General features: G+C 39.0%; 1 protein-coding gene across 10 annotated transcripts in view; it reads right to left on the bottom strand.

Moving 5' to 3' along the window:
* The window catches only part of CTNNA3 (catenin alpha 3), a 562,887-nt gene that overhangs the window by 117,107 nt on the left and 418,320 nt on the right, over positions 1 to 27,460 (bottom strand). For all 10 annotated transcript variants that reach the window (XM_075109794.1, XM_075109793.1, XM_075109796.1 and 7 more), the window contains one exon: positions 18,369 to 18,569. In XM_075109794.1, coding sequence (XP_074965895.1) covers positions 18,369 to 18,569 — 201 coding nt within the window. The remainder of the gene's footprint in view (positions 1 to 18,368; positions 18,570 to 27,460) is intronic.

Below are 27,460 nucleotides of genomic sequence, written 5' to 3'. Positions count from 1 at the left end.
ATCTTCCCCAAAACACAGCTACATGTGGCATGAATATATTGACTTATCTGGAAAAATGCAGAGACATTTTATTAAAATAAATTGATAATTGTTCTTTACAAACACAGTTTTGAAAAATATAGAGAAAGTAAGCAGGTAAAACCAATTAAGATGCGTCTTCAGGTAATGCAGATCTCATGTCTATGAGACTGTTCAGTTCACTGAAGTGAATGGTTATATGGCAATTTTTTCTGGGGAAAAGGCTTTGTAAAAGAAACAAAATTGCTGCAAGATCATTTCTGACTGTTAGATATACAGATTACACTTTTGTGTTTATCCAGCAAAGTAGTGTTCATTGTAGATATGAGCATGTTAGCCTGTGAAGTCTTTCTGTATGCTCTTATTAAAACCATACAGATCACTTTGTGCTAAAAGGCTTTTCCTCTTCCCTGAACTACAGTGCAAATAGCTAAATCCAACTACTACTATTGAAAATGAGATCACTGACATTGCCTCAAAAAATGAAAAGAAAAAAAACAAAGAACCAAGAGCAGCATATACTGGCATTTTCACATTGTCTGGCTGCCCCCCTTCCAAAGGAGAGGTGGGGGGAAAGCACGCACACAGAAAGCCTCACTGAAGACACACTGGTAAATCTCAGACAGATCTAACAGTGCAATGTCTGAATGCTGTAGCCTGTGAAAAGGGGGTGTCTCTAATCTGCTTCAGTGGTCTGAAAATGCTAAGATAAGGGGAATGGCTGATACATGAAAGTAGTGAGGGGAAAAAAGCCACAAGGCAAGGGGCAAAGGCTTGCCATGGGTTAACAGCTGAAAGCGATAGGAAAAAATTTAAAATGAGAGGCGTCTCCCGGAGCAGCAAGGAGTTAAGCATATGGTGCTTCAACAGATCTGCAGGGCTGAAGTACATTATTCATAGGCGCTTTCGCATTCACATACCTTTAAGAGTTATCTAGGCATGATAAGTAGTTGGTATCCTTCATTCCCTTAATGCCTTCAGCACAGATCAATGGACAAAAATACATCCCTCTGCTAACAGCTACAGTAAGAGGCATGGAGTTCAAAATTAATACTGTAGCTAACATGGCCATTTTTAAAGGGACAAAGCTAGACTCCCTCCTGTCATACTGAGTAATTTAATGTCTTCAAGACTGCAACAGTCTCCAGACATACTTGAGACACTTGGAGAAAACCAGGCAGCACAATTCAGGATAGGTTTTACACCAGTTAACTTCAGGTAAGACATAGTAACAAATACGGCTACCTCTCAAATGGGAAAGTGGGAAAGGGAAGGGACCCCTACATTGGACTCAACAACTGCTGCACTGAAGGAGCACACTACTTTCATAAGCTGCAAGGGAGATTACTTCTGCATTCTGGTCCCAATTACTGCACAACACCCTGCTCACCAGAAGGAACACCAAGTGAATGCTTGAAACTAAGCCTATTTTGCTATACAGGAGTGTTTTTAAAATTATATTTTTAAGGATTTCTTGAATCAGAGTTTCAATTATTAATTGATCTAAAAAAATTAAAGATCACTGAACTAAACCAGGTCAGAAACTCTGAGAGACATTTCTTCCCCTTTACAAAAGCAATGTTTCCACTAAAGAGACTTTGAGGGACAAAGAAGGATCCAGTTCAATGACAAACAGATAAATAAAATTTCTCTAAATAATTTAACTGAAAAGATGTTTTAATTTTATTCCAAACAAACTTATGGTATTGAGTGACACAATGTTATCTCGTTTTCTCCATCTTATTGTATTTTCTTTGGGATGTAACTATAGACACTTTCCATGCTCTTCTCTTATAGCAGGGCAAGTGACACTTCAATTTAGACAAAACTCACATAACACAGAAATAAGAATAAACAAAATAGGAAGAAATTATCTAATCCTGCCTCACTACTCAACGAGGGACTCTCTCTGTCTAAAATTAGTAAGTACTTGAGTTTGCAACACACATAGACTGGCACGCACGTTTTCAGTAAAACACTAGAACTAAATCTACTGTACTTTGACTAGTGGTTCATGCCATTTCACGTCACATCTTATTTCAGTTTGACTTGCAACGTCAAACTGCCAATGCAATCCTTCTGTACTCTGTGCTTTCTACAGAGAAAAAGGAAGAAAATCCATTTATTTTAAGGAGAACAAGTCTAGGCCACAAAGCTGCAAAGGAACCCATTGTACCCTAACATATGCTCAGTTCGTATGATCTTAATATTTCTAATAATCTACCCTATTTTATTTGCAGTTTTTACAACAGTTTGGGATTTCTTTTTTTCTATCTCTGCATCTGAAGGACAAAATTGAAACATGCTTTTGTTTTTCCTTTGCATGCCCCACTACACTTCATGAAATTAATGAAAGAGTAAATACGGGAGTGTAAAAGCAAGACCCTTTACAAAAAAAAAGAAAAAAGCTATTTTTATTTTCAATTATTCAGTTTGAGACACCACACAGAATGTCTCTTTTGCAATGGCAAAAATAGTAAAATTTCAAGAGTTTCATAAATGTTTCAGAGTAGAGACTGTGTTTTACCAACCATGACAAGAATGGCTTTGTTTACATAGAGGCATTAAGCAGCGGGTGTAAGCTGCCTTGAGTACCCAACATAATGGGCTCTTGAGCCAAATATATACCTGTAACAAAAGACCAGACTACATCCAACACTCCCAGTTACTGAAAAAAGGGCCAAACCAGGCAGAACATGTTAAATAACTACAGTCTTTCTGCCCATCTCTTGCTAGAAGGATAAAATTTAGAACGGCACATGGGCAGGTGTGTGTGAACAGGAGCAAGAACACTGCAGACAACTCTGCTCAACACTGCCAGAAAACAGAAAACAGAACTGCTACATTTGTTGCCTTTGGCAGTAAAAATACATCTCTATAAAATCAGCTGCATCTTTGAAATGTGAATGATTTATTTCCCAACTGCAGCTTAGATCATTTCATACCTGTAAGATAAATCTAAAGAATCAAAACAAAAGTGAATGTTACCATTATTGCAGTCGGTCACAAGGCATAGCTATTTAAACTGGTATTAAATGAAGCCATGATCCTATAGGGAGGGGAAGAATGGGTTTCCATGTGGTGAGAAAGGGTTTCCTATGAAAACAGGGGAATGTTCACAAGCAAAGGTAGAGTGAATCTGCAGGTATAGAGAAAGAATTGCAGCAGCAACATTCTTCAAACTTCTCCCTCTATTTACCACTGTAACTAGAAAAAGCAAAACTAATGGCTATGGCTATAGTGTTCTGAAGGAGAGCCTTCAAAGAAGTCACATGAGATGCTCTGTCTCCTCTTTGTATCTAGCCTTCTTGGAGACAACCTGCAGGGTATTAAATGACTATACTTAAGTTTTGGGGCTAGAACATGCTCCAGGTGTACTTGAGAACATGTTTCTGAGGATGTGGGGTCCAACAGTGGTGAGCTGTATCTTGAGAAATGGCTGTTTCACTCTCTCATCAAAACGCATTGTATAGCGCACATGCAAACACACAGTTCATGCAGCTGAGGAGCTCTAGACTCATTAAAAGCTCCAAACTACACACAAAGTTAACTTTCCAAAGCTTGTGTTTTGTTTTTAAAAGAGTTTCCAGATCTGAAACATCTTGAGGGAATAGCTCCATTCAGATGCCTCCAGAGACCTACCCACAACATTACAGATCTGCTGCTCACGAAGTACTTACTCCTCCTGCACCAATATTGACCTAGAATTCATTTATTTAGGTGCTGTTCCTAATACTAAGACAAAAGAACATTAATCCATAATATTTTAAGCATGGTATTGAAAGGTTAGATACAATTCAGTTCTCTTGCCTAATTAATTGCTTATCTTAATACAAATCTCATCCAAAACTGATCACTCATTAGAAAACAACCAACAAGAAAAAAAAAACACACACACACAAAACCTTGAGGCCAAGAATTACAGAGCTATAGGGAGAGCTTCCATGATATTTAAATTCCAAATGACATAAAACTCCAAAGTCCTATCTTAATGAAACTTAGTATACAAACAAAACATGAATAAAACTTCCATGAGGCTGATGAGCAACAGATTTAATGAAGTATGAGGAAAATGGAATGCCTAAATCTTAATTAACTCCAGTCATCCTATAAAGTAGAGAAGTAGGAAAAAACAACCCTGAGCCCAGCAATTACTAACATACTAACTTCTGTATTATCCCCAGCAAGTCCTTCAGTGATGGCGGAGGGAAGAGGAGTGGTGTTGAAGCAGTTATTATGCGACTGGTACAGGGATGTTTTCATGTACTATGGTGATGTTATGTCAGGAGGCACCAGTGTAGTTTCAGAAGCTCAAAACATGTAACTGGGCCAAATTTTCCCAATATTATAGCCATGCTGACAATAAGTTGGTCTTCAAAACAATAGCAGTAGATAACATTCTAAACATTTCCTTTTGAAATGCAGCCATTTACTTTGGTAGGTTACAAGAAATACTGTCTTTTTAGAAATCTGGTTACCAGTGGGTGTACTATCAATTTACAAAATCTGAAAGTAATTGGTTTAGCCAGAAGGGATAATCCTGCACAAGATTCCCAGCTTGCTTTGGCCCAAAGGCAAAAAAAATGCATATCCCACTGGGAAACATTAGAAATTAACACTGGTTTTTTTCTAGGCAGAATCAGATGCTTTGGTTTGGACATATATGTTAGCAAATGACAAAAACATGGAAGACAAAATTGCCTTTGGCAAAACGGTCACACTACATTTAGTACTATGCCTCCTACAACAGTAACTTGGAATTAAATCATTTAATCAAGAAGAATTACATTTCATGGAAGATTGCTGACATTTACAAAGCAAGCACAATAAAAATCCTCAAGTTCTTCATTACAGTGAAATACCAATAAAGTGTCAACTGCAGAAAAGGTATTTTTCTGAAGGGTGACAGAAAAACACTGACTCTAAATTTAATATTAATAGCTAGCTTCAAAATAATTGAGAAAACCCTGCATCATGAGAAAACTTTGTGTGTCTAATTCCTGTCTTTGCTGTAACACCTTAGTGTACTATGCACTGACACCCTGCCTCTTTGCTGTTAGAAACGTTATTGAACAATGGTAAAACTCAGTAAGTAACAACTGGGACATAAGGGGTTTGAGACAGAATCAGTGGGGTTAGGGGCAATCATTCCAGCAGTTTCAGTGTGTTTGAAGTAGGTCTGAAATGCTGAAGCCCATGGTGTAAGTCACCACACAGAAACTTTCATTACTAGAATATGGTATTACTGAAATTGTGTTAAATGAAAAATGATAAAGGGATGTTGGTATATTAAGAAGTATGTTAAATTATAGTATGCAATCATTTGAAACCAATAAGCCTGCTAGTTGCAGAAAGTGAACTACCATCAGGTAGCTTGTTTGTGGCCAAGGTGACAAAACCTCGAGGTTCTCTTTAGACTTTAAGCTATATTTTATTACCACGCATGGCCCTTTTATGGTGTTATTCATGGTCTTTTTGCCTTTTTGAATTATTCTGTAATTGCCTTTTCATTTAAAAAACCTGACATTTCTTCTAGAATACCTTAAGTCACCACACTGCAACTATGACTCACAGCCAGCCTTCACCATGCCACCTTCTGGACAACCATTTCCACTCCAGGAAGGTAAGAAAAGACTTCTCAGGCAGCAATTGCTGTCCTAATAACATTCTTTCCACACCTGTGTCTACTACAGAGCTTTGAGGCCATACCACATTTAGGTCCATGCTGGAAGACAAAGATGAATTGGAAGTATAGCCCCCAGCTTGAGACAGAGCTTGGTGTAGCTGCTACCATATTGACACAACCTGTAGGATGGTCCCCAATTTGTAATATCCTCATATTACATTCCTGAATACTCTGAAAGTATATTTCTTTCTCAAACTTACAGACAGAACATTGCATTTTAATATGTAAGGTTGCTACCTGTTAAGATCAACTACAAGAGCACGAATAAACTTTACCCAAAGTGCTTTATCTAGGTGGTCCTATTTGTAGCGGACAATAATTTTCAGATTAGGGGGCAAAGTAACTGCAATTAGATCTTTAAGCAAATCAAACTGTTTATACATATGAACACACAAAGCATATTTATCACATAATCAAGCATCTAGCTGTGTCATAAATACAACTGTAAACCCAAACTAGTAATCCAATCTCCAGACTCACAGATCCCTGTGTTTTTACTACAGCTGAGCTTTTAAAGACTTCCTGTCAAAAGTGTTGAAGCAAGAGCTACCATCCCACTGAGCTAAGAGAGGAGGCCGAGGAAGAACACTTTATAACAAAGGAATCCAGGATGCAAATTCATAGAATTCTGGATATAAGAGAAGATGGAAATTATCATATCCTTCTCTTGCTGCAAGCAGCAAAGTAGCCCTCTGGACACCTGGCTTCCCTGAAGGTGAAGACACATCAGAAAAGAAGTTTTCATCCTTGGGACACTTAACCATTTTGCCCACACTCCTAAAGAAAATAAAGGCAATTGGAGAGTTAGAAGAAAAAAATGGAACACCGTTCTCTTGCAGAGAACAATGCCGCTGTGCGTGAGCACCTTCTTTTACAAAAAAACTGCTTAGGTCTGGATGAGGAAGGAGCCCACTTCTATGGACTCCTGCTTGCTATGAGTTTGAGAAGGCTCAGGTTCCCCAAATCTGCCTTGAACCACTCAGCAATATGAGATGAATAAAAGCAGTCAAGAGGGAGCAGTTTCAGCCCACTGAAACAAGTGCCAGAAGGCAAAAAGTTAATTTCCTCAAAGCAGATGACTGCAAAAGCATAATAAGCATCAAAGTATGCATCAAAAGAGGAGCATCTCCAGTTGCTCTGCCAAAATTCCTACATACAGACAGTGCTCCAGGGAAAGTTCATAGAATCATAGAATCGTAGAAAGGCTTAGGTTGGAAGGAACCTTTAGAGCCCATCTAGTCCAGCCCCCCTGCAGTGAGCAGGGACATCTTCAGCTAGATCAGGTTGCTCAGAGCCCCGTCCAGCCTGACCTGGAGCATTTCCAGGGATGGGGCATCGACCACCTCCCTGGGAAACCTGTGCCAGCGTTTCACCACCCTCAGAGTAAAAACTGTCTTCCATATATCTAGTCTGAATCTACCCTCCTTTAGTTTAAAACCATTACCCCTTGTCCTGTCACAACAGGCCCTACAAAAAAGTCTGTCCCCATCTTTCCTATAGTCCCCCTTTAAGTACTGAAAGGCTGCAATAAGGTCTCTCCCCTGAGCCTTCTCTTCTCCAGGATGAACAACCCCAACTCTCTCAGCCTGTCTTCATAGGAGAGGGGCTCCAGCCCTTGGATCACTTTTGTGGCCTCCTCTGGACCCGCTCCAACAGGTCCATGTCCTTTCTGTGTTGGGGGCTCCAGAGCTGGACACAGCACTGCAGGTGCAGAGCAGAGGGGCAGAATCCCCTCCCTCAACCTGCTGGCCAAACTTCTTTTGATGCAGCCCAGGATACGGTTGGCCTTCTGGGCTACATGTGCATATTGTTGGCTCATGTCCAGCTTTTCATCCACCAGTACCCCCAAAACCTTCTCTGCAGGGCTGCTCTCACTCTCTTCATCCACCAGCCTGTATTGATATCAGGGGTTGCACTGACCCAGGTGCAGGACCTTGCACTTTGCCTCATTGAAATTCATGAGGTTCTCACAAGGCCACCCCTCCAGCTTGCCTAGATCTCTCCAGATGACATCCCGTCCTTCTGGCATGTCAACTGCACTGCTCAGATTGTGCCATATGCAAACTTGTTGAGGGTGTGCTGGATCCCACTTAACATTGATGAAGATATTAAACAGTACCAGTCTCAATATAGTCCCCCAAGGGACACCACTCATCACCGATCTTTATCTGGACATCAAGCCATTTACCACTACCCTGGATGTGACCATCCAGCCAGTTCCCTATCCACCAAACAGTCCATGCATCAAATCTGTGTATCTCCAGTTTAGAGAGAAGGATGCTATGGAGGACCATGACAAAGACCAACCCAACCCAAGAACTCGAGAAGTCATCTAGTTCACCACGTGCTTAAAGCTGTATAAGTTGTGCTAAACTTTGTCCAATTGGGCTCTGACCAAAACCTCCCCGGGCAACCTTTCAACAGCAGTAATGTACATTTGGATAGAACCTGTACATCTTTTTATGTTATCAAAATTATTTTAACTACATCCACCCCAAGGAGCACAAATATTTTAGAACTTTTTTTGTCTATTTTGCTGGTTTTGGCTGGGGTGGGGTTAAAATTTCTTCATAATACCTAGTATAGGGCTATGTTTTGGATTTGTGCTGGAAACAGTGTTGATAACACAAGTATGTTTTTGTTACTTCTGAGCAGGGCTTACAGAGAGTCTAGACTTTTTCTGCTTCTCACCCCACCGCACCAGTGAGTGGGCTGGGGGTGCACAGGTACACCCACAAGCACTGGGAGGGGGCACAGCCAGGACAGCTGACCCCAACTGACCCAAGGGATATCGCACATCGTATGATGTCGTGCTCAGTATATAAAGCTGGAGGAAGAAGGAGAAAGGGGGGCATTTGGAGTGATGATTTTTGCCTTCCCAAGTAGCCATTAGGCATGATAGAGCCCTGCTTTCCTGGAGGTGGCTGAACACCTGCCTGCCCATGGGAAGGAGTGAATGAATTCCTTGGTTTGCTTTGCTTGTGTGCATGCCTTTTGCTTTACCTATTAAAGTGCCTTTATCTCAACCCATGAGTTTTTCACTTTTACCCTTCTGATTCTCTCCCCCATCCCACTGGGTGGGAGTGAGCAAGCAGCTGCGCGGTGTTTGGTTGCTGGCTGGGGTTAAACCATGACAAATACCTAAATAAATAAATAAAAAATGATTCTTAAAATTGTTTTAAGTGGAATTTGAAGGTAAGTGGAAGCCCAAAAGATCAAGCATAGACACAACAGAGTGAGCAGATGATCAGACACACAATGGCCCCCAGATCAGACAAGACTGACATGAGGAATTAACCTATTCACACAACCTAACAAAGCTGCTTGTATTTTTCTTAATTTTATACTAAAAGATGAAAAGGCAGAGAATATGTTGCTCTCATTTACCAGTTTCTCTACTGAAAACAGCAGGATGGGCTACCATACAAAATAAAGGGGAAAAAAAAGTAGAGCATTGAACTAATTACACTCACACTATTCAGCTTGCTCCCTCCCTTGATTCTTATCCCAGAGGTAAAAAAGCATTCAAAGCAATAAACTGAATGGGCTGTTTGCACTTAGTATACTGACAGCAACTGCATCTTGCAGTACATATTTTGCCCCATAACAGAAACCTTGCCTTAACCAACCAGCTACCAATAACATTAAAAATAACATTCTTCATTATCAACCTGAAACTTCTTAACCAACTAGTGACCAATTAAATTAGCAAGACTTAGGGATGTTAGTGCTAATGCTAGTATTATCAGCAGGGAGTTCTTTAGGTCAAGGAAGTTCTGTACAAAACCTAGAGAAATAGTGAGAATGATTAATTATAATGGGCATTGACTGCTCTGCACGTACAGTCAGGGTGAACTCCAACTGCAGCGGACTGCTGACAGACAAGAAAGTGATCGTCAATTAGATTTCCTGCTACTTTCAATTCTATGTAGAGAGTATGGAAAGGCTGAAAAAGTTCCAGAAGATTTTTTTTTTCTGTACTTGTGGTTCAGAGTTTACAAAGGCCGAATACAATAATATTTCCTCCCAACCTGCAATGCAGAAAAGAATAACTTTTCTCTGAGACTCAGAATAGCAGGCTTTAATAAAGATTCAAGAACATCAGTTATCAACTCTTAAGTACAACTACTCACAAACAATGGTTAGAAACTGAATAAAATGACATGAATAAAACTAACATCGCCTCTATTAAGATATGATCTCTGAAGGTGTTCTTAGGTACAGGTACTTTCCTTATTTGTCTCACAGAATAATATATAGCAAGACAAATAAAGAAGCTGAGTAAATACAGGATGACTATGTCATTATTTAGACGAAATCTGGAGCACTGCTGAAAATCTTCCTATTAGCTCTCAGGGGGAAAAAAAATCAACATAGTTTTAAAAGAGCACACTACAGACCAAACAAACACTTTGAAAAATAGAGTACCAATAGGCTTTAAATGCTTATCTGCTTATCTGGAAATCTATCAGATTAAATCATGTAGAGTGATTGCATCCATTTGCAATCTTGCTATGTTTCACCTCCATTTAATACATGATACTTCATATAAGAAACCTGCATTAGCATTCTGGAGAAATTTGTAGATTCAGAATGAGGTCTCTGTAACCCTTTTACACTAAAAATCCTTCTCAAATACTAACACTACACATTTTTAACAGCAAGCAAGCCACTAAGGAAGAGAAGGAACTCTTCTCTGGGAATTTGAGATTACTACTGCTGAGTATGAATGCACACTTTAGAACATTTAATTACCCAGAAAAGATGACTCTCACACGAATGCAGCTGGTGTCTAACATGAGGAAAAAAATCATAAACACGTTGTTTGAAAAGGACTTCCACATATCATTTGGATCAGTCTCCTCCTTAAAAATAAAACAAACACTACATCAGCTAGACAAAACTATGAGTGGCCTAAGTCTTGAAAATCACCAAGCACAGATTTCATGAACCTCTGTTCTAGTGTTGCACTACACTTTTAATAAATCCTCCTGCCCCACCTCCATGTCCTGCCTGAACTTCTCATGCTGCAACTTGTGGCTACTGCCCTTTGTTGTGCTGTCTGTCTCTGCTAAGAGGAGTCTGGCACCACTTTCTCTGTAACCACCTCTCAAGAAGCTGGAGGCTTCTATAGAGTTGCCCCTGGCCTCCGCCTCCCCAGGTTAAACCAACCCTCAATCTCTCCCTCTCCTCACAGGTCACCTGCTCTAGGTCCCTGGCCATCCTGAGTGCACTTAGTTTTCCAGAAATCTTTTCCCCAGCATTTCTGAATTTAGCAAGGCCTATTTTGGAAAGTGTACAGTGAGTACCTTCCTCAAATAACTAATTCTCAAACTTTTCCCCACCTTCTTTTTGGCATTCTTGTTATAATTAATACATCATCTTTTTTTAATGTTTGGTGTACTACCATTGAATATTATTTATTTTACCATGAATGCTCCCTCAGAGATCTGCTTCACAGTATTTCTCTCCATCTAGCCTTCCCTTCCTAAAAAAAGAGCATATCAGAAAAACCCAAAAGGCTCCAGGAGATCTAAGAACAATAAAAATAGGTCTATATTATTTGTAGCCATCTTCTAGAATAGATCACTAAACACCTCTGACTTCAAACCTAGGCATCAGTTTCAGGAAATTATTTTAAACCTCCCTGAAAACCAAAAATAAAGTTACTGGGAAAACACTAATAGTCTGATACAAGAAACGCTAACTTGCAGCTTCAGTTCAGGAAATAAGTTACGAAATTGCTTCAGATTAAAAAAAAAAAAAAAAAAAACAACACACCAAACACACACAAAACCCAAACAAACAAACAAAAACCCAAAACAAAGAACAAGCTGTTGAAACATCTACAGCTTCTTCCAAACGTTTCCGTTGATTAGGATGGGCGTCAAACTGTTTACTGCCTAACCCAGCTGTCAAGCTCCAAGTACTCCATGAGGGAAGCATGGCTGCTGCTTTATATTGCTTTGGAAGGAGAAGGTTTCTGTAATTAATTTTTTTGTACTATACCCAAGGCACACACCTTCTGATCTGCTGACTAAAGCTGTCTACCTTTTAATTCTTGACAGCAATCATAAAGGAGCACGAGTGATGGATATTCATATATTCCTGCAGGAAGCTCTATGATGAATGCTCTAAAATTGATGGATGTATTACTTACACTTTGTCTGCTACCTACTGAATTATTACTAAATGACTCTAGCTGCCATTGCTTAATAGCACTGGGTAAACTGAAGAGATGGTCTGGTGTTCTCATCAACTGCAATCAAAACAAAGCCCACAGCAGACAAAACTGCCTTCAGAGATGACCTTGTACAGTGCTGACAGTGGTGGGATTCTGGTAGGAAACAGAATCTGGTCCCCAGAAAGTGAGGAGTAGTGCTATTTACAGAAATATTTATTTGGCATATAATGCATCCAATGTCACTTCTCCAAATATTGCCATGAATAGCAGTGTTGAGAGACTTTTTGAGAACTGAGGTGAACGAAATGACCACAAGCATATCATCTATGATTTCAGCAAGACTCAATTTTACTATGTTAACAGATTTATAATCCATACATAAATATACATGCATACTTAAATCCTACTGAATCATGCATATGCTCCCCCAATCAAGATCCGTCGCATCATTTCCAAGTCTAACAGGTCATAGCTACTAAGGAGAGAACCAGGAAGCACTGAAGGCATGTTTGCCAGCAAGGAATCTGGGTGAAACACTATGACAATGTTAAGCAGAGCACACCTTGGTATGTTTAGCTGTATATAGTTGCAAGTATTGGGGAGAGACCATATCATTATATGATTATGATACAACGTGTTTAATTATGAATTTTATTATATAACATTTTAAAAAGTGTTCCATGCAAAACTGAAAACTGTGGAAGATGCTTTTTGTAAAATCAGGTTAGAAAAGAATAACAAATTATAGTTATGGAGAACTAAGAGTGATCTAAAACTGAAGTTACCGCAATTTCCAGGTCTATGGAAATCTTTAAATACACTGGATTTATGCTGAAGACTTAAAACAAAAAATACCCCCAAATAAATCACCTAGAATAAAGTTGGCCATATTGGTATCCTTTATACTACAAGAGGAGGTAAGGAGCTTCAACAGCTGATTCATTCTATCTAATCCGAAGATGCATCATAGGAAAAGTCAATGAAGTCTCTGGAGGTGCTTCTCTCTCTCCCCATTCTGGCTTAGATAGCATGCCAAAAGAGGGTAAAGTAAGTACCAAATGTCAGAGTGGGCAGGAGAAAACAGACAGCAAAGGCTTATTATATTTCCTCCCTGGCAGGTGTCTTTTGGGTGAGAGAGTGTGTAACATTCTTGAACTGGAGAAAACAAAAATCCTACTGCAAAAGACTCAGCAGACAAAGGAAACTGTCAGTCGTTTTGCATAAGCTGCTGTGACAAGCCTCCAAACTGTATTTGAAAAAGGCAAGTGAAGCATCTAGGAAAATACGAAGTCATTAGCTTGTGCACATAAGCATGCAAAACATGGAGGTACACGGAAAGTTAAATAAAAAGCAAAAGATGGAAGGAAGCTCATATCAGATAACAGTAATACCTTTTATTGATAAATTACCTTTTCCCAGAGAAAAGCAATGCAGTAGATTTAATCCACCCTGCAGAATCATTTAATAATTAATTTCCATACAGGAAAGCTCTGTTTCAGGTGGAGTAGATCAGTATTAGCATGGCGGCTATACAACTGATCACACTGAAAGGGCTACGAAGTGAGAGGCAACTCTGGAAGGTGGCCAAAATAACAATCTTGGGACCAAGAAATAAACAAGTAAATGAACTTACCAGTGACACTGTCATACAGTATGATGTTAAAGCATGCTGCCAATACAGAAGACAGCTGGGTCAGGAAGAACAGAATGACTTTTAGGACAAAATCATAGGAAAGGACTTCAAGAAAAGGTAGCTGAAACTTGTTAAGGTTTTAAAGAAAATCACCGTACGCAAACCCTGTCTCTCCAGAACTAGTCTAAAAGTTTAATGTCTTTGGCCCACTGGGGCCAAGTGGTTTTAATCCAGTGGAGGCAGAAGAATTGTTCACATTGACACAATAACAAAATGTACAAACTGACTAGATATAAATGCTAGAAATTTTATGAAAATCCTTAATTAGAAGTAATAGGCTTACACAGCTCTCAAGAAGGTAATGGGTCCACCAATTGCCCTTGGTATCCACCTGTTATGTCAAAGAACTGTAATGTACTACTGAACATAAAGCTCCTTGAGCCTCATGGATAAGTCATGGGGACTGTTTGGATATAAGGTTTTTCCCTCACTCTGTAATGTCTAAAAACTTGTACTTACCCAGATGATGACTCACTCAATAAAAAACTCCTTTTATGTACTTGGCCCTTCAAACCCCAATTACAAGTAGCATTGCTGGTATCACATCAGAAGAGCAGTAATCTCTCTATCCGTTAAATACCAGTCAATTCAATTACTACTACATAGTTTATGGGTGGAAATATCACATGAATAACATTTTTAATGACTTTCAGCAAGTCTTACACAATTTAGGCATATGGCTATTTGTAAAAAATCTGACTTACATCCTTCTTATACTGAGAATGTATTTGGAATTCACAGTTATGGACAAAGGTTTACAAACATTTTCTGAGGCAGGGAAAAATTTTCAAATCTTTGTTAAATTTTACATATGTCGTCACCATTCTGTCTCGGAGATTAAACTTTCTTAATCCATACTTCAGGAGTGAGAACAGTATTGTGTGTTATAACAGTATCCGTCTCAGAACAATACCTACAGCTGACCTTTAATTTGAGAACAGGTAAATTTGTTTTTCATTCCAAATACAACTTCATTACTATTCCTAAACCTAAACTTAAGTTGTGAATTACAAGGTATTTGTGAATTACAAGGTATTTCATAATTGTCTTTGTAAGAAGCTGTGGACAATGTTTTGCTCTAAATCCATCAGCACTACTGGAATAAAAAAAAGTGGACTCAAAACTCCAGTGATTCAGAGAAAGATACCTCCACTAATCCTTAAGACAGTTAAAATACTTATCTTTGTTTCTACCGTATTCCTTGTTTTTTACAAGCTCCTTAGATCTAAATAACTAGAGGATTTATATATGTGTATACATGCATATATATGTATATAGTATATCATTATACTTTGACATGAAAGCAAAACTGTAGTCAAAAATTACGATAAATACAGGTTTTTTAATATATCAACAGGTATAGGCCATAATATAAACTGCCTACTTTTAACTGTTCCAGATTCTGGCAGGCAGTAAAGTAAGAAAATAGACTTTGATACTTACAAATACAGTACAAGGTTACTCTTCCAGTTCTGAAGCGGAAATACCTTAGGTTTTTATAAACAGTGTTTCTAAAGCTTTCAACTGCTTTCATGCAATATTACACAAACGCTATCAAAATGCAAGGATCTGCGTATTTCCATCTAACCCACAGTGCCAGACATCAGGAATGACAGAGAGGTACCAGTATTAATATTTTCACAGTCTTAACCATACCAGAATACAGCCTGAACCTCTACCGCCTTTGTACTTGTAAAATCAAGGTAGGAAATGCTGGTTTAAACAATCGCCTGCTCGGAGATAACAGACCACATGACCGAACACTCTTTTCTCCAATGTTCTGTAAAGTTTTCATACAGACCCTAGGGCACGCACTTCCAGGCATGATTCTCAATGCAGACTTCCAGTCACCTAGAGCAGGGCGTGGGCTGGAATGCTTTGCAATGTCTCTTTCCTACCATACCTCAGGCCTTTCCCACTGAAACCTGAGAACAAGAGGGGACGGAGAACGTCCCTATCTCATTGGGATGTAGAACAAGGACCAAGTCTCACTCAGAGACTTCCCAGGAGCTGGAAAGCGTTCCTGCACACCACAATTAGCTGTAGCCTCATGAACTTACACAGCATCACATGGGAACTCTGTACAGACAGTGGCAGTCGAAATGAACTATCCTCCCTATCAGGTCATATATTACCTTCCTGCAGTCTTCTGCTTCATTACTTTCCAAATTGATCCTATGGACACCAGCCTCCTCTAATATGTGACCCTGGCATATGTCTAGGTCCGGTGACCTGAATTAAGCAGCTCTTTTTTAACATAACTGTCTATGACCACATAATCATAATGTCATAGTGCATACACACACAGTGCAAATCAAGGCTGCAAAGACAACTTTAGCTCCAGTATTACTTAACTTCTAAGAGCTCAACTCCACAATGTAAACGGTACTCTTACAGGCCCCTGTCATTAGTTTGCTAGGGGTTTTTCTTCTTGTTGGGGGAAAGAAAAGGGGCAAAATGGAGGACTGGTATAACATAAGCCTGAGGAAGCAGACACTCCATTGTATGGTGCTGTAGAGCTCCTTTCACCTGTCAACAACTTGTATTTAAACACGACTATACAACTTGAGCTAAGAAATTAAGCACCAGTTTGTAATACCCGTTGCATGGCAGTATTACATTATTGTTGAATAGCTCACTTTACCATCTCAGATATGTCTCATGTCTTTCAGCTGAAGAAACGGATTCAGTGATCTTATGCTCTTTTCTTGAATGTACTGTAATGCAGAGAATTTAACCTCTTTTTTTCTTATAAATTAACTCAACATATGCACTACAATTTAACCTCAGTCTTTGCTTTAACAGCAGTAAATGTATCTATTCCTCTTTACGCCCAACTTCTCTGTCCTGTTACCTCCAATCTGCATCCTTTCCATTTCTCTCTCCTGTTCTCTTTCATTTATTTCTCTGCAATTTCCATGCACAATATGATTCTATTATTACTCTATAACCCTATTTTCACTAACTCTATACTCTGCCTGCAATGATTTCTCTTTGGTAGTACACTACTTTTTCACTGGGCATAAAGGATGCACTTCTCTGCCCTAGGTTACTCATGTAAGCCAACTCAGGAACTAATCCCAGTATACATATGCAGTTCTCTCCTAGTGAAGTGTCACCTTGCAATCAGCCAGCTCCTGAAAGACCCAACAGTAATGGAATGCTTTGGGTTACACCCGAGGGCTGAAGCCTACCTGCATTTTCCCTGTAAGCTGAAACAGTTAAACAAAACAAAAGAAAATTACCAAGCAACCAGAAAGCCTTGCATGATTGGATGTCTGTTCACTGCAGATCATATAAATATAGGTGAGAATGAAAAGTATGTATTTCTGTTTTCCACTCGTATTAACTAACATAAAGATAGTGGATTCTTAGGTTTGAAGTACTGCAAAGACACTAGAGCAGATCACACCATGCTTGATGTCCCCTAACACAGGCAAACATTCCAACAAAAACCAGTTTTACGTCTTCCTGTCTTTTGTAGATACACGGATTTAGGTACATTATATATTACTGTGAAAGCAAGGCAAGAGAACAGAAATCAGTGTCAGGTCCTAATGTGTTTAAACACTATCAGTTTCAAGCAAGAAGGGCTCAGCTTTTACATGGGAATCAAAACTATACTTTCCTATAATTGCTACTTCCCTTGGTATTTGTCATCGTACTTTCAGAAGTTCTGAAAAAAAAATGTCATATTGGAAGTTCTCAGATTTTCCCATCAAAATGTCAGAAAAGAAGATAAAAATGGGCAAGTCTCAAACCCTTCTCACTATTTTGTCCCTTTTGCCACTTCATTGCAATGTCAGTTCAATCTTGTTTCACATGAAGACAGTTCTGTCCTGGACCTATTTGAACTGATTAAAAAAGAGCTCAAACAAAATTCCTGTCTTTTCTTGCAGTAAAATAAAGTAAATGTCAGTCAAATATAAGATACTAGAAATGTATTTTGACTGACAGAGCTACGATTTAGACCTCTGAGTTCATGAAGCCAAATCCTATATCCCAGAGATGTACAGACTTGCCAGAAAACTTCTTAGTGGCAATTTTTTAACTGCCCAACTATTAGACTTGCTATCACTGAAAACATGGAACTCCTGGAAGCTCCACAGATTATTTTTTGTTTTATTTATTAAGTATACATTATGAAAGGCCAGAGACTCCTTTATATGAACAACTGTTTACACAAACAACACAAATCATTTATTAAATAGTGCAGTTACACCCCTGCTGCCAGTACAGGGATATTCCAGTATAAGATACCCTCTTTTTCAACATCATGAAAAAGGAAATGGACCACTAACCACTTTAGAAAGTTCCAAATTTGCATAGCAAAACTGAAGATACTTGGGAATATTTAACCACTGCTCAACAGTCCTTCAAGTGGTAAATACACATAAATCATGAACCTGCTTCTCTGAGTTTGCCTTTCATCTGCTTAGAACAGATGAGGTGAGGCCAGAAGAACAAACTGGAAAGCTGCTGCCTCATCAGTTACAAGTCCCCAAACGTTGTCATTTACATGCATTTAAAAACTCTGGTAAAAGTCTTCTGTAACTTGAAAAAAACTTACATAAACGATGTAATTCAAATAAAATTTTAAAAATTAGTTTTAAACTGCATGTTATCATCGTAACTGGACAGCATGCTGAAAGGAGATGAGAGAGCTTACATCACATCATTAGTGCATTAGATCAGAAAATCACAGGATTCGCTTTAACTGTGGCATATAAAGGAAAAGTTTATACCACTAAAAAAACCTGAGAACATAGCTTAGAAATCAGACTTACCATTCTTGGTCAAATACCGAACATTCTTCAAGACTCCTTCAGTGTAAGCCCCTGGCTCATAATTGTCCATCTCACCCGAAACAATATGAGCTACTCTTGAAGCACGCCCTCGGATTGCACCTGCTGCATGATCTAAATTGTCCGCATTTTGCTCTCTCAGTGCAATGATACACTTGTTTACATCCTCAAGAATATGGCTTTCTGCAAATAAAACAACATTCCTTTTAAGAGAGCACATCTTAAACAGTCGGATATATTTTAGACATGGAGTTGATTGCATTTTTTTCTTCCGTGTTGAAATGCATCGTCCAACAGAGGCTTGGATAAAAAACTTACAACATGAAATCTGCACTGAACTGTCCTTGTAATCCTTAAAATAATTTATTGATTTCTAGAATTCAATATGAGCAACAGCAACAATAAAATATTGAGTCAGAAAGTGTCAGAAAAAAAGGAAAACCACAAAATCGTACATACGTGGTGAACATACGTACATACATAGTGAACATCTGCAGAATAAAGATAATTTAAAGGGACTAAAGCTGCTACTTATTGTAGAAAACTTCCAAAGCCACTGTGACAACAGGTTCCATTATGAGATTCATCTCTGTCGACAAACAGTTGCCCCAACAACTAAACTACCTATTTTTACATCAACTTATTAGGATGCTCATGCTACATCAAATTATTCTGCAAATATAAAAAGCAGTATTTTTGCCTGTTACTAAAATTACAGTATTACTTAATAAATTACTGCAATATGCATCATTATTACAAAATGTACAGTGATGCCCTATTTTTATACAATCCACATTTCTTCTTATAGTAATATATCAACTGTATTACTATGTGCATTATTGGTTTATATACTATTGGTGACATTTAAATATGTGCAAATATGTATCTATATACACATACATACAGTATCACTTATCAATATATAATACAATTATGCAGCACTGGCTTTCCTGCTACGGCTGTTTTCATTGTGCCCTCTTGCCATACAATACTCGTCCCCTTCAGCCATCTCGGTCATCTCCTAATGACAGGATATGTCCTTTCTATCATCATGCTTTCATTCCTACCATATTTTTTTTCTTTATTAGAATTTCCCTCTTTAGAATTCATCATCACCTCATAGATTCAAAGCCATGTTGAGGAAATGACGATATTCTCGTTTTCTTCACTTTTTCTACAGTGTGGCAACTGGTTTACTGTCAACACTAGTTAAATGATTTGCCATGTATCCAAAGCCTACCCATTTTGACTTTATTGTTTAGAACATATACACATTATAGCCACCTTCTGCCTGTCCAAATACACATACACTCAAAATTTTACATTTCTGGCACAAAACAACACGACATTTGGGAACAGGTGGGAAAATGTCATTGATCTATGTGAAACACATAATGACACAGAACCATCGTTAGTTAAAACACCTCTTAGACACCAGTTCCTGGATGACAGATTGAATGGGTTAAAGATGATACTCCTAGTAAAAAGCTTTAACACAAAAAAAAAAAAAAGCGTAAAATCATTCCATTACTAAAGGGCTGAAAGGTGCAATAAAACAGGACTCTTTTTCTATGTATGTACCATAGTAATTACTATGTTCTGAATACAGACAATATTTAACATTCACAGGGCTTCTTCAATATTTGATAAAGTAAGATAAACACCTGGGAGCTGAAGAAGTGTGTGTTATATGGTTAACCAAAGAGGTACCCAGTGGTGTCTCTGCTAAGCATGGGAGTTGAAATAAGCTGGCTCTGTCTTCCTTACGGATGAAACATGTTTATAGCTGGCAGTCACCTCCAATGCAGGTAGAACTGCAAAGTCGCTTTTGCCGTTTCCTCTTCGACAGACTGGTTTTTTTTAAAGGGAGGCAGAGACAAATTCAGCTGCTTGACATACTTCCACACTAAAAGGCACCAAACACTCAGTACAGAAGACACACTTACCTTGTACCTTTCTTTGCTATTTCACTCAGCTCTATGTGATTTAATGATCTGGCTGAAGGGAGTTTGATGTCAATTTGTGTTTAAGACAGCCAGAAAAGCGAAATTTTTATAACACACACAAATAGAACATGAGCACGGCACATCAGCATTTCCAAGTCACCTGTGCATACCACTAACAGTTAAAAAGCCTGAAAGATTTGGCTAGAGGAAAGCACAAGAAAAAAAGCGGTTGCTTAAAGACTGATGGAAGCAACTGTTGGGTTGACAGGGTCAGAAATGAAAATGTAGACAAATGCAGAAGGGTGCCAGGCAAAGAAGAATTATTTAATTCTTCTTACTAATTATTGCCCTTCTGTCTTTCTGATCTTCCATTCTCTCAACATTTTTCAAATGGCAATAGTAAAGCTGTATTTGTGCTTAACAAACTGTTTTCTGATACTCAAATATATAGTAATGGCAAAAAGAACATCAGCAGGAAGGAGGATGAAGACAAAGGAGAAAATACTGGTCATAAAACCAATGGGTAACAGACCTGAGTAAGGACTCAGATCAAGCTAGAAGACAGTATCAGTAACGTCAAGATTTAGAGAGAACAGGTATGTGGTACGGTAGGATTCCCATATGTAGCACCAATAGTGAAGGGCAGATTCTAGTTTTTCAGGCAAACTTATGTAAATATAAAATTTTACACAGATACACAGAATCGTATAGGTTGGAAAAGACCTTTAAGATCATAGACTCCAGCCACTAATCTAACACTGCCAACTCCACCACTAAACCATGTCCCTAAGCACCACATATACACGTCTTTTTAAATACCTCCGGGGATGGTGAGTCTCTGGGCAGCCTGGTCCAACCACGGACAACCCTTTCAGTGAAGTAATTTTTCCTAATGGCCAATCTAAACCTCTCCTGGTGCAAGTTGAGGCCATTTCCTCTCGTCCTATCACCAGTAACTTTGGAGAAGAGACCGACACCCACTTCGCTACAACCTCCTTTGTGGTAGCTGTAGAGAGCAGTAAGGTCTCCCCTCAGCCTCCTCTTCTCCAGGCTAAACACCCTCAGCTGCTCCTCATCAGACTTGTGCTCTAGACCCTTCACCAGCTTCATTGCCCTTTTTCATTACTTATGGTATAGAAGGTAACACCATAAAATATAATTTATAAAATAATACATTTAGGGTTTTAAAGCTTAAACACATCATAAAAGTTTCCGTTTTAGTTTTGTTATTGAATTTCCTTTACTACACAGACCTAAATTCTGCTGTGTCTCAGAAAATGTAACACAAGAACATTAAACACAGATGTGAAGGTAACAGATTTGCTGTATCTTCAAAAGTACCATTATAAAACTTCTCTTGCACTAAGCCATGAAATAACTCAGAGCTTACATGTTTCTTGTTAACTCACATGACTGCCATTCACTATGTCAGTATTAAATTAGATTTTATGTTACAAAACAAACTGGATAGCCATAGTAATTCAGACAGACAAAACACACCATTAGGTAATACTGAATTACTTAACTGCATCTGGCATGAGCATCTTGGGATTCTGCCTATGCAAAAAATTATAAGCTTTGGTTCAGTTTGTGAAACTGTTACACCACAGAACGCCGCTGTGAATACGGAATATCTGTATCCTTTAAGGCACATGTCACCAATCTCCAAGGTCAGCAGAAAAATAGAAAAGTTTAATAGCGGTGACTTTGTTAGCACTGTTTGTTCAGTCCATGCATATTCTTTAACTACGCCCGTGGACTATCACCCGCACAGAAGTAGGGCAATGAGAGGACTGGCAACTATTTCAATTCCACCTATGCCAAACAACACATGAACTGTGAAAGAAAGAGGCGAATTACATGATGAACAAAGACGTTTGAGGAACTACCCTGTGCTGTACAGGTTAATATCTCCTCTTCCTTTTTTCAAGCATATCTCCCTGTGTGCTTTCCACAGTGGGAGGCTTCCAAACAAACAAGTTTGTAATTTTGCGCAAGGCTGAAAAAGGCTGAAGCACTGAAGGAAGGAGAGGGCTGACATGCACAGAATGCAGGAGGAGAGGACTAACAAAACCCTACTTCCGCTGCCATAGTTATGGCTAAAATGAAGTAGTGTAGGTCACCATTGCTTTAGGTTTAATATTGTCCAAGTGTTAACAGAGATAATTACAGAAGTGGGTAGCACAACCTTCATTTTAAGGGCCTTTGTGTGAAGAATACACTGCCTTTTACCTGTTCAGCAATAACAACTAAAGGGCTCAGTCCTGTGTAAATAGAAAGGCAGGGCTCTTCTGATATCTACCAAGTGAAATCTCCATGATGGAAAAACATAGTTAACTGCTTACCTTATGTGATATGAATCTCAAGTAAATAAATTTTAAAAAATTGCATGTGGCCTAATGGAAATACTGTATCAACGGAACACACAATGGAAAGACCGCAGTTTCCAAACCCCACTAAGAGATGTCAAAACCAACACGTTCACAGAGAAAGGAAAAGCAAACTTGAGGCCAGATGCTCAACAGAAATACAATTAGACCTGTATGTTGTAGCCTCAGATCCCAAGTACCTGCTTCCTTCCAAACTGGTAAGACTACTTTTAAGTCATTTTAGATTGTAACTATTGAAGCCCATAATAATATCAGGGAATATAAATTAGAGTGTGACACATCCTTTCAGTTACTGTGTTTGAAGGAAGACAAAGATGGACGCAGAATTTAACTGTATATTGACCATCCACCTTGTACTAGCAAAGATGTGCAACATCATTTCTTGCTACATCTGTATGTTCTCAGCTGACCCCTTACATGTCACAACTTGACAAATGCCATACTTGTGTCAAAAACTCACAAGCTCTTGTCAATGTGACAGAATGCACAGACAATACGTGCACTCAGTGAGCATAAATGACCTTGTCCTCACACACTGGTATTATACAGCGGTATAGTTTCTGGTTTCTGAATATCCATTGCCAACAAACACACAGTCTCTCACTATGTTCTGAAGCTCTTCCCAGATGAGGTACTTCGCAATCAATAAAACATTGCTTAACTTAATTTTCCCAAGGCACAAACAAGCTTCTATATTTGCCTTAGCACATCTAATGGAAAAGGAAAGAAATCAGCACCGTTCACAGTGCAGCTGAGATTGCTTTAACCTGTATCTTTCTTACACATGCTTCCTACTCCCATACAAAATGCATTAGATCAACTTTTGATTTTCATCCAAGCATCCTACTTTCCAAAGCAGAAAAGGAAGATTAGGATGAAGTACCATCTCTTTGTCATGAGTCAGAGTGTCTAGTGTAAAAGTTAATTGTAACACTGGATTGATAGATGTTTAAAGGAAATGTCAGATTGCCACCGTCACCACAGCAATTATCACAAGTGATGCACTGTACCTTCTGATCTTCCTTTGGGATCTTGGTGTTAGTTGTAGTGGCCAAAAATCGTATCTCAGCTGAGCTAACCACTGGATAATAAACCTGTCTTTGACAAAGCCATGACCCAGACTGTCTCTGGAACAAAATCAATAGCTGACTCTTTGCACATCGTCTGAAGAAAGACAGGTGATGCCCTTCTCCACTTGGCACTGGTAAGGCCTCAGTTTAAGCACTTTTTATTAAAGATTATTCTATCAATTCAAGAAAAGTTTGGATCAAATGGAGACATTACAGAAAAAAATAATTATTAGGTATTTAAGAAATATAGTATATGAAGCATTAGAAAACTCAATTTGTTTGGACTCCTGAAGACAAGATGGAAAACAGAACATACCTTCCGTACTTTCCTGCAAGCCCTAAACCATAAAATTAAATGGAGAAATGTATGCAGTGATAGTTTAGCCTGACCAAAATTATTTATATCTTTTACTATCTCTTGGCCGGATAAAATGGGAAGCAAAGAAACTTCATCCATTCAGACCACTCCTGTTCCCTGGACAAGGTACCTTATAGTGCTGCTCAGAAAAGGATTCCAAGTTCTCCAATAATGGCACTACCTAGTATGGCAAAAACACACTCCCGCAGACTCATAATGCTTTGGTGAACCCCAAAAGATATTTGAAAGAAAATAATTATTAATAATATCCACACTTAGATTTAGCAACTTCTCCTGCCAAAGTTAAGGGAGTAAGACCAGTAAGTGGAGAGTGCAAGTCCCGGTATACAATTCCCTGTTATCACTCACTGTATTCAGACAAAAAAAGAAGTTGCATTTAATTCCCACCTTTTTCCTACATACTGAAATTCAGAGACTACTCAAGGCTGTATCTCCATGAGCAATCTTATAGATTTTCTTGGCACTTGGGTCTCTTTTAATGTAATATCTACAATCTACAAGCAAGACAGTGCCTTAGTCACTATTCAAAAAAGAAATCACTGGTAATCAATGTTCTAAGTCCCTGGCAACTTCAGTAGAAGAATTTTTAAATTAATAAAGAAGTGGAGAAAAAGACTTACTCAGAACAAGGAAAAATATATGCATCGTTCTTTGATTGTATTAACAAAATATATTTTATCTGCCAAAACTAAGAAACTAGATGATAATTTCTAATGTAATTTGTTGCTAATACAGCCAACAAATACTGTTATTCTCTCTTGGACCAAGAGTGGTACTGAGAGGCAGGGTTCACAATGGTCTGGTATTTACTCAAATGCACGCATGGTGCTTCCAAAACACTCCATTTTTAGACACATTCAGCTATAATATAAAATGCACATAAATGCCTGTTGTTATGTCCACCCTAAAAAAAAGGCAAGGAGGAGGATCCAGAAAGCTACAGGCTAAGGCTTCACCTCAGTTCCTGGAAAAATTATGGAACAAGACCTCACGGCAGGCATCTCCAGGCATATGAAGGACAGGAAGATGATGTTTCTAAATCAAGCATGCCCAGACTGATCCTTTCAATGATGAAGGACTGGCTCTGTAGATGAGTGGAGTGCACTGGTTATTGCTTATTTCAAGAACAGTCTCCCACAGCCTCCTTACAGAAAAGCTAGCGTGAGGGCAGCTGGGTGGGTGAACAACAAGGTGGATAAAGCAGCAGTCAGACATCAGGCTCACAGAGGAGTGGTCAAAGTCAAACCAGAGGCTAGTTAGGACAGCTGCTCTTCAGGAAGAGTCCATGCTGAGGCTGATACTCTTTAACTTCTTCATTAAACTCTTGGGCAATGACAAAGAATGCATCCTCAGCAAGTCTGGTGGAGACATGGGCTTGGAAGACTGGCTGGCTGGTACTCTGGGGAACAGGGCTGCCAATCAGAGCAACCTTGACAAGCTGGACAAACGCACCAACAGGCAATTGGTCAGAAGTTGAAGCAAAGGAAACTTAGGACTTGATGTAATGGGGGAAAGAAATTCTTCATTATGAGCATGGTGTAACACTTGAACAAATTGCCTGCAGAGACAATGAACTGATGCAGAGAAACATGTGCAAATGTTTGTTTTCAGGTGCTAGATAAAATAAATTATTATTACTATTAAACAACACTGAGAAAGTCTGCCACAACTACAATCTCTTCCTGAAATGGGAATTGTGATGCCAAGAGAGAGAGAATTTGGAAAGCACATACATGAAAAGCCTCCTGAGTTAATAGGTATGCCTCATGTTAATGTGTACTAGGCTGCAAAGAAAATTTTTCCTGAAGAACAGCATGCCTATAAGTGTGCTAGAGACTTCCAGGGAAGAGTGAGCTAACTTGGGGAAAGGCAGAATCTAAGACTGCCCAGTATCATGGGACATATGCACAAAAATATGGTGGCTACCTCAAACAGTGAACTGGAGCCTGCACAACAAAAGCCTCAAGACAACAGGGGAATAGGGATGCAAAATGAAGATGAATGTGGGCAGAGAGAAGAAGGGATGGCATAAAGGCACACCCCTAGGCAAGTAACTGAAAGCTCTTCAGGATCTATCACTATCTGTGCAAGTCCCCATGGATTACTTTTGAAGGAAAAGGGAAGCGACACTTCGAATTGTCTAATTAATTTCTTGTTTATGTTCTCAGAAACTTCAACCTGTAACCTCAAACATTAACTTCTGTTTTGTTCACAGACAATACTAACTGAAGTGTATATTTCTTTCAGATTTTACCTTAGGGTGAAAAAAGGATTGACTGAGTTGGCAGCCTCCCCTTAAGGTTCATTTTCATTCACATATTCACAAATGATTCCAAGATGTTAGCTTTTAAACTCAAGAAAGCTGAAAAGGAAAAAGAAAAACAAACCACCAACCCCCCCCCCAACTCCCCCACCACATCACCACCAAAAATAATGTCTGAAAATAAGAAAGTTTCTTGAAGTGAGGGTCTATTAATTAAAGAGTTGGCAGCCCAAAACGATCAGTTTAATTGGCTAATGAAGGTTTCAGATTACAGAAAATGTCTCTCCCTGCATGAGTGAGAACCTTATAGCAATATTAATCCTTTCCAGAGTTGTATTTCTTTCCTTCATTCATTTTAACATGATTAAAGTAAGATCTGGTAGGTTTGAGATGCTAACTGCTTGTGCTTCAATCCTTGCCCTCAATTTCTTGGGCACAACATTCAGCCTACAGACAGGTTCCTGGATTGTCAGCTTCCCCATTCAGCATCCAGATACATTCCAGGATCTTGGGGAAATTCAGGAAGCACAGTCTTAAATTCTCGGCATGTTTAAGTCTCTCTTCTTTCCTAGAGCTTTACATGAACAAGGCTCTGAGATCTCTGAAAATGAGCAAGTACACTGTAAAAGCACACAGACCATCCTGATGTCTAGATAAGGATGTGGAGAGAGGAAAAGCAGAGAAAAGCAGACCAGAAGCATAGACACCTGGATGGGCAAGAGATAAAACGAAGCCACAAATAGCAGACACACGAGCATACCCAGCTGTGTAGGGTTCACTTCTCTATCTACATACTCCAGTTGTCTACTGGGCTCTAGGAGCAAGGAAACACTTTCCTTCAGAAACACGCACAGGTGACGTGCGCTCATGCAACTTGCCTCTAGCCTCTTCATTTGGCCTAGTCATCTTAAACACACCCTTGTTACATCAGCTGAAAGAAATTATGTTTTAGGGACAACCCACTTTATCCTCTATGTACACGTGCAAATGTGTTCAACTGGCTTTGGCCTTAGAGGTGACCATTTC

This window comes from Phalacrocorax aristotelis, chromosome 14, assembly GCF_949628215.1.
Source record: "Phalacrocorax aristotelis chromosome 14, bGulAri2.1, whole genome shotgun sequence".
Classification (NCBI taxonomy): domain Eukaryota; kingdom Metazoa; phylum Chordata; class Aves; order Suliformes; family Phalacrocoracidae; genus Phalacrocorax; species Phalacrocorax aristotelis.
This window is presented reverse-complemented; position numbering and strand designations above follow the sequence as displayed.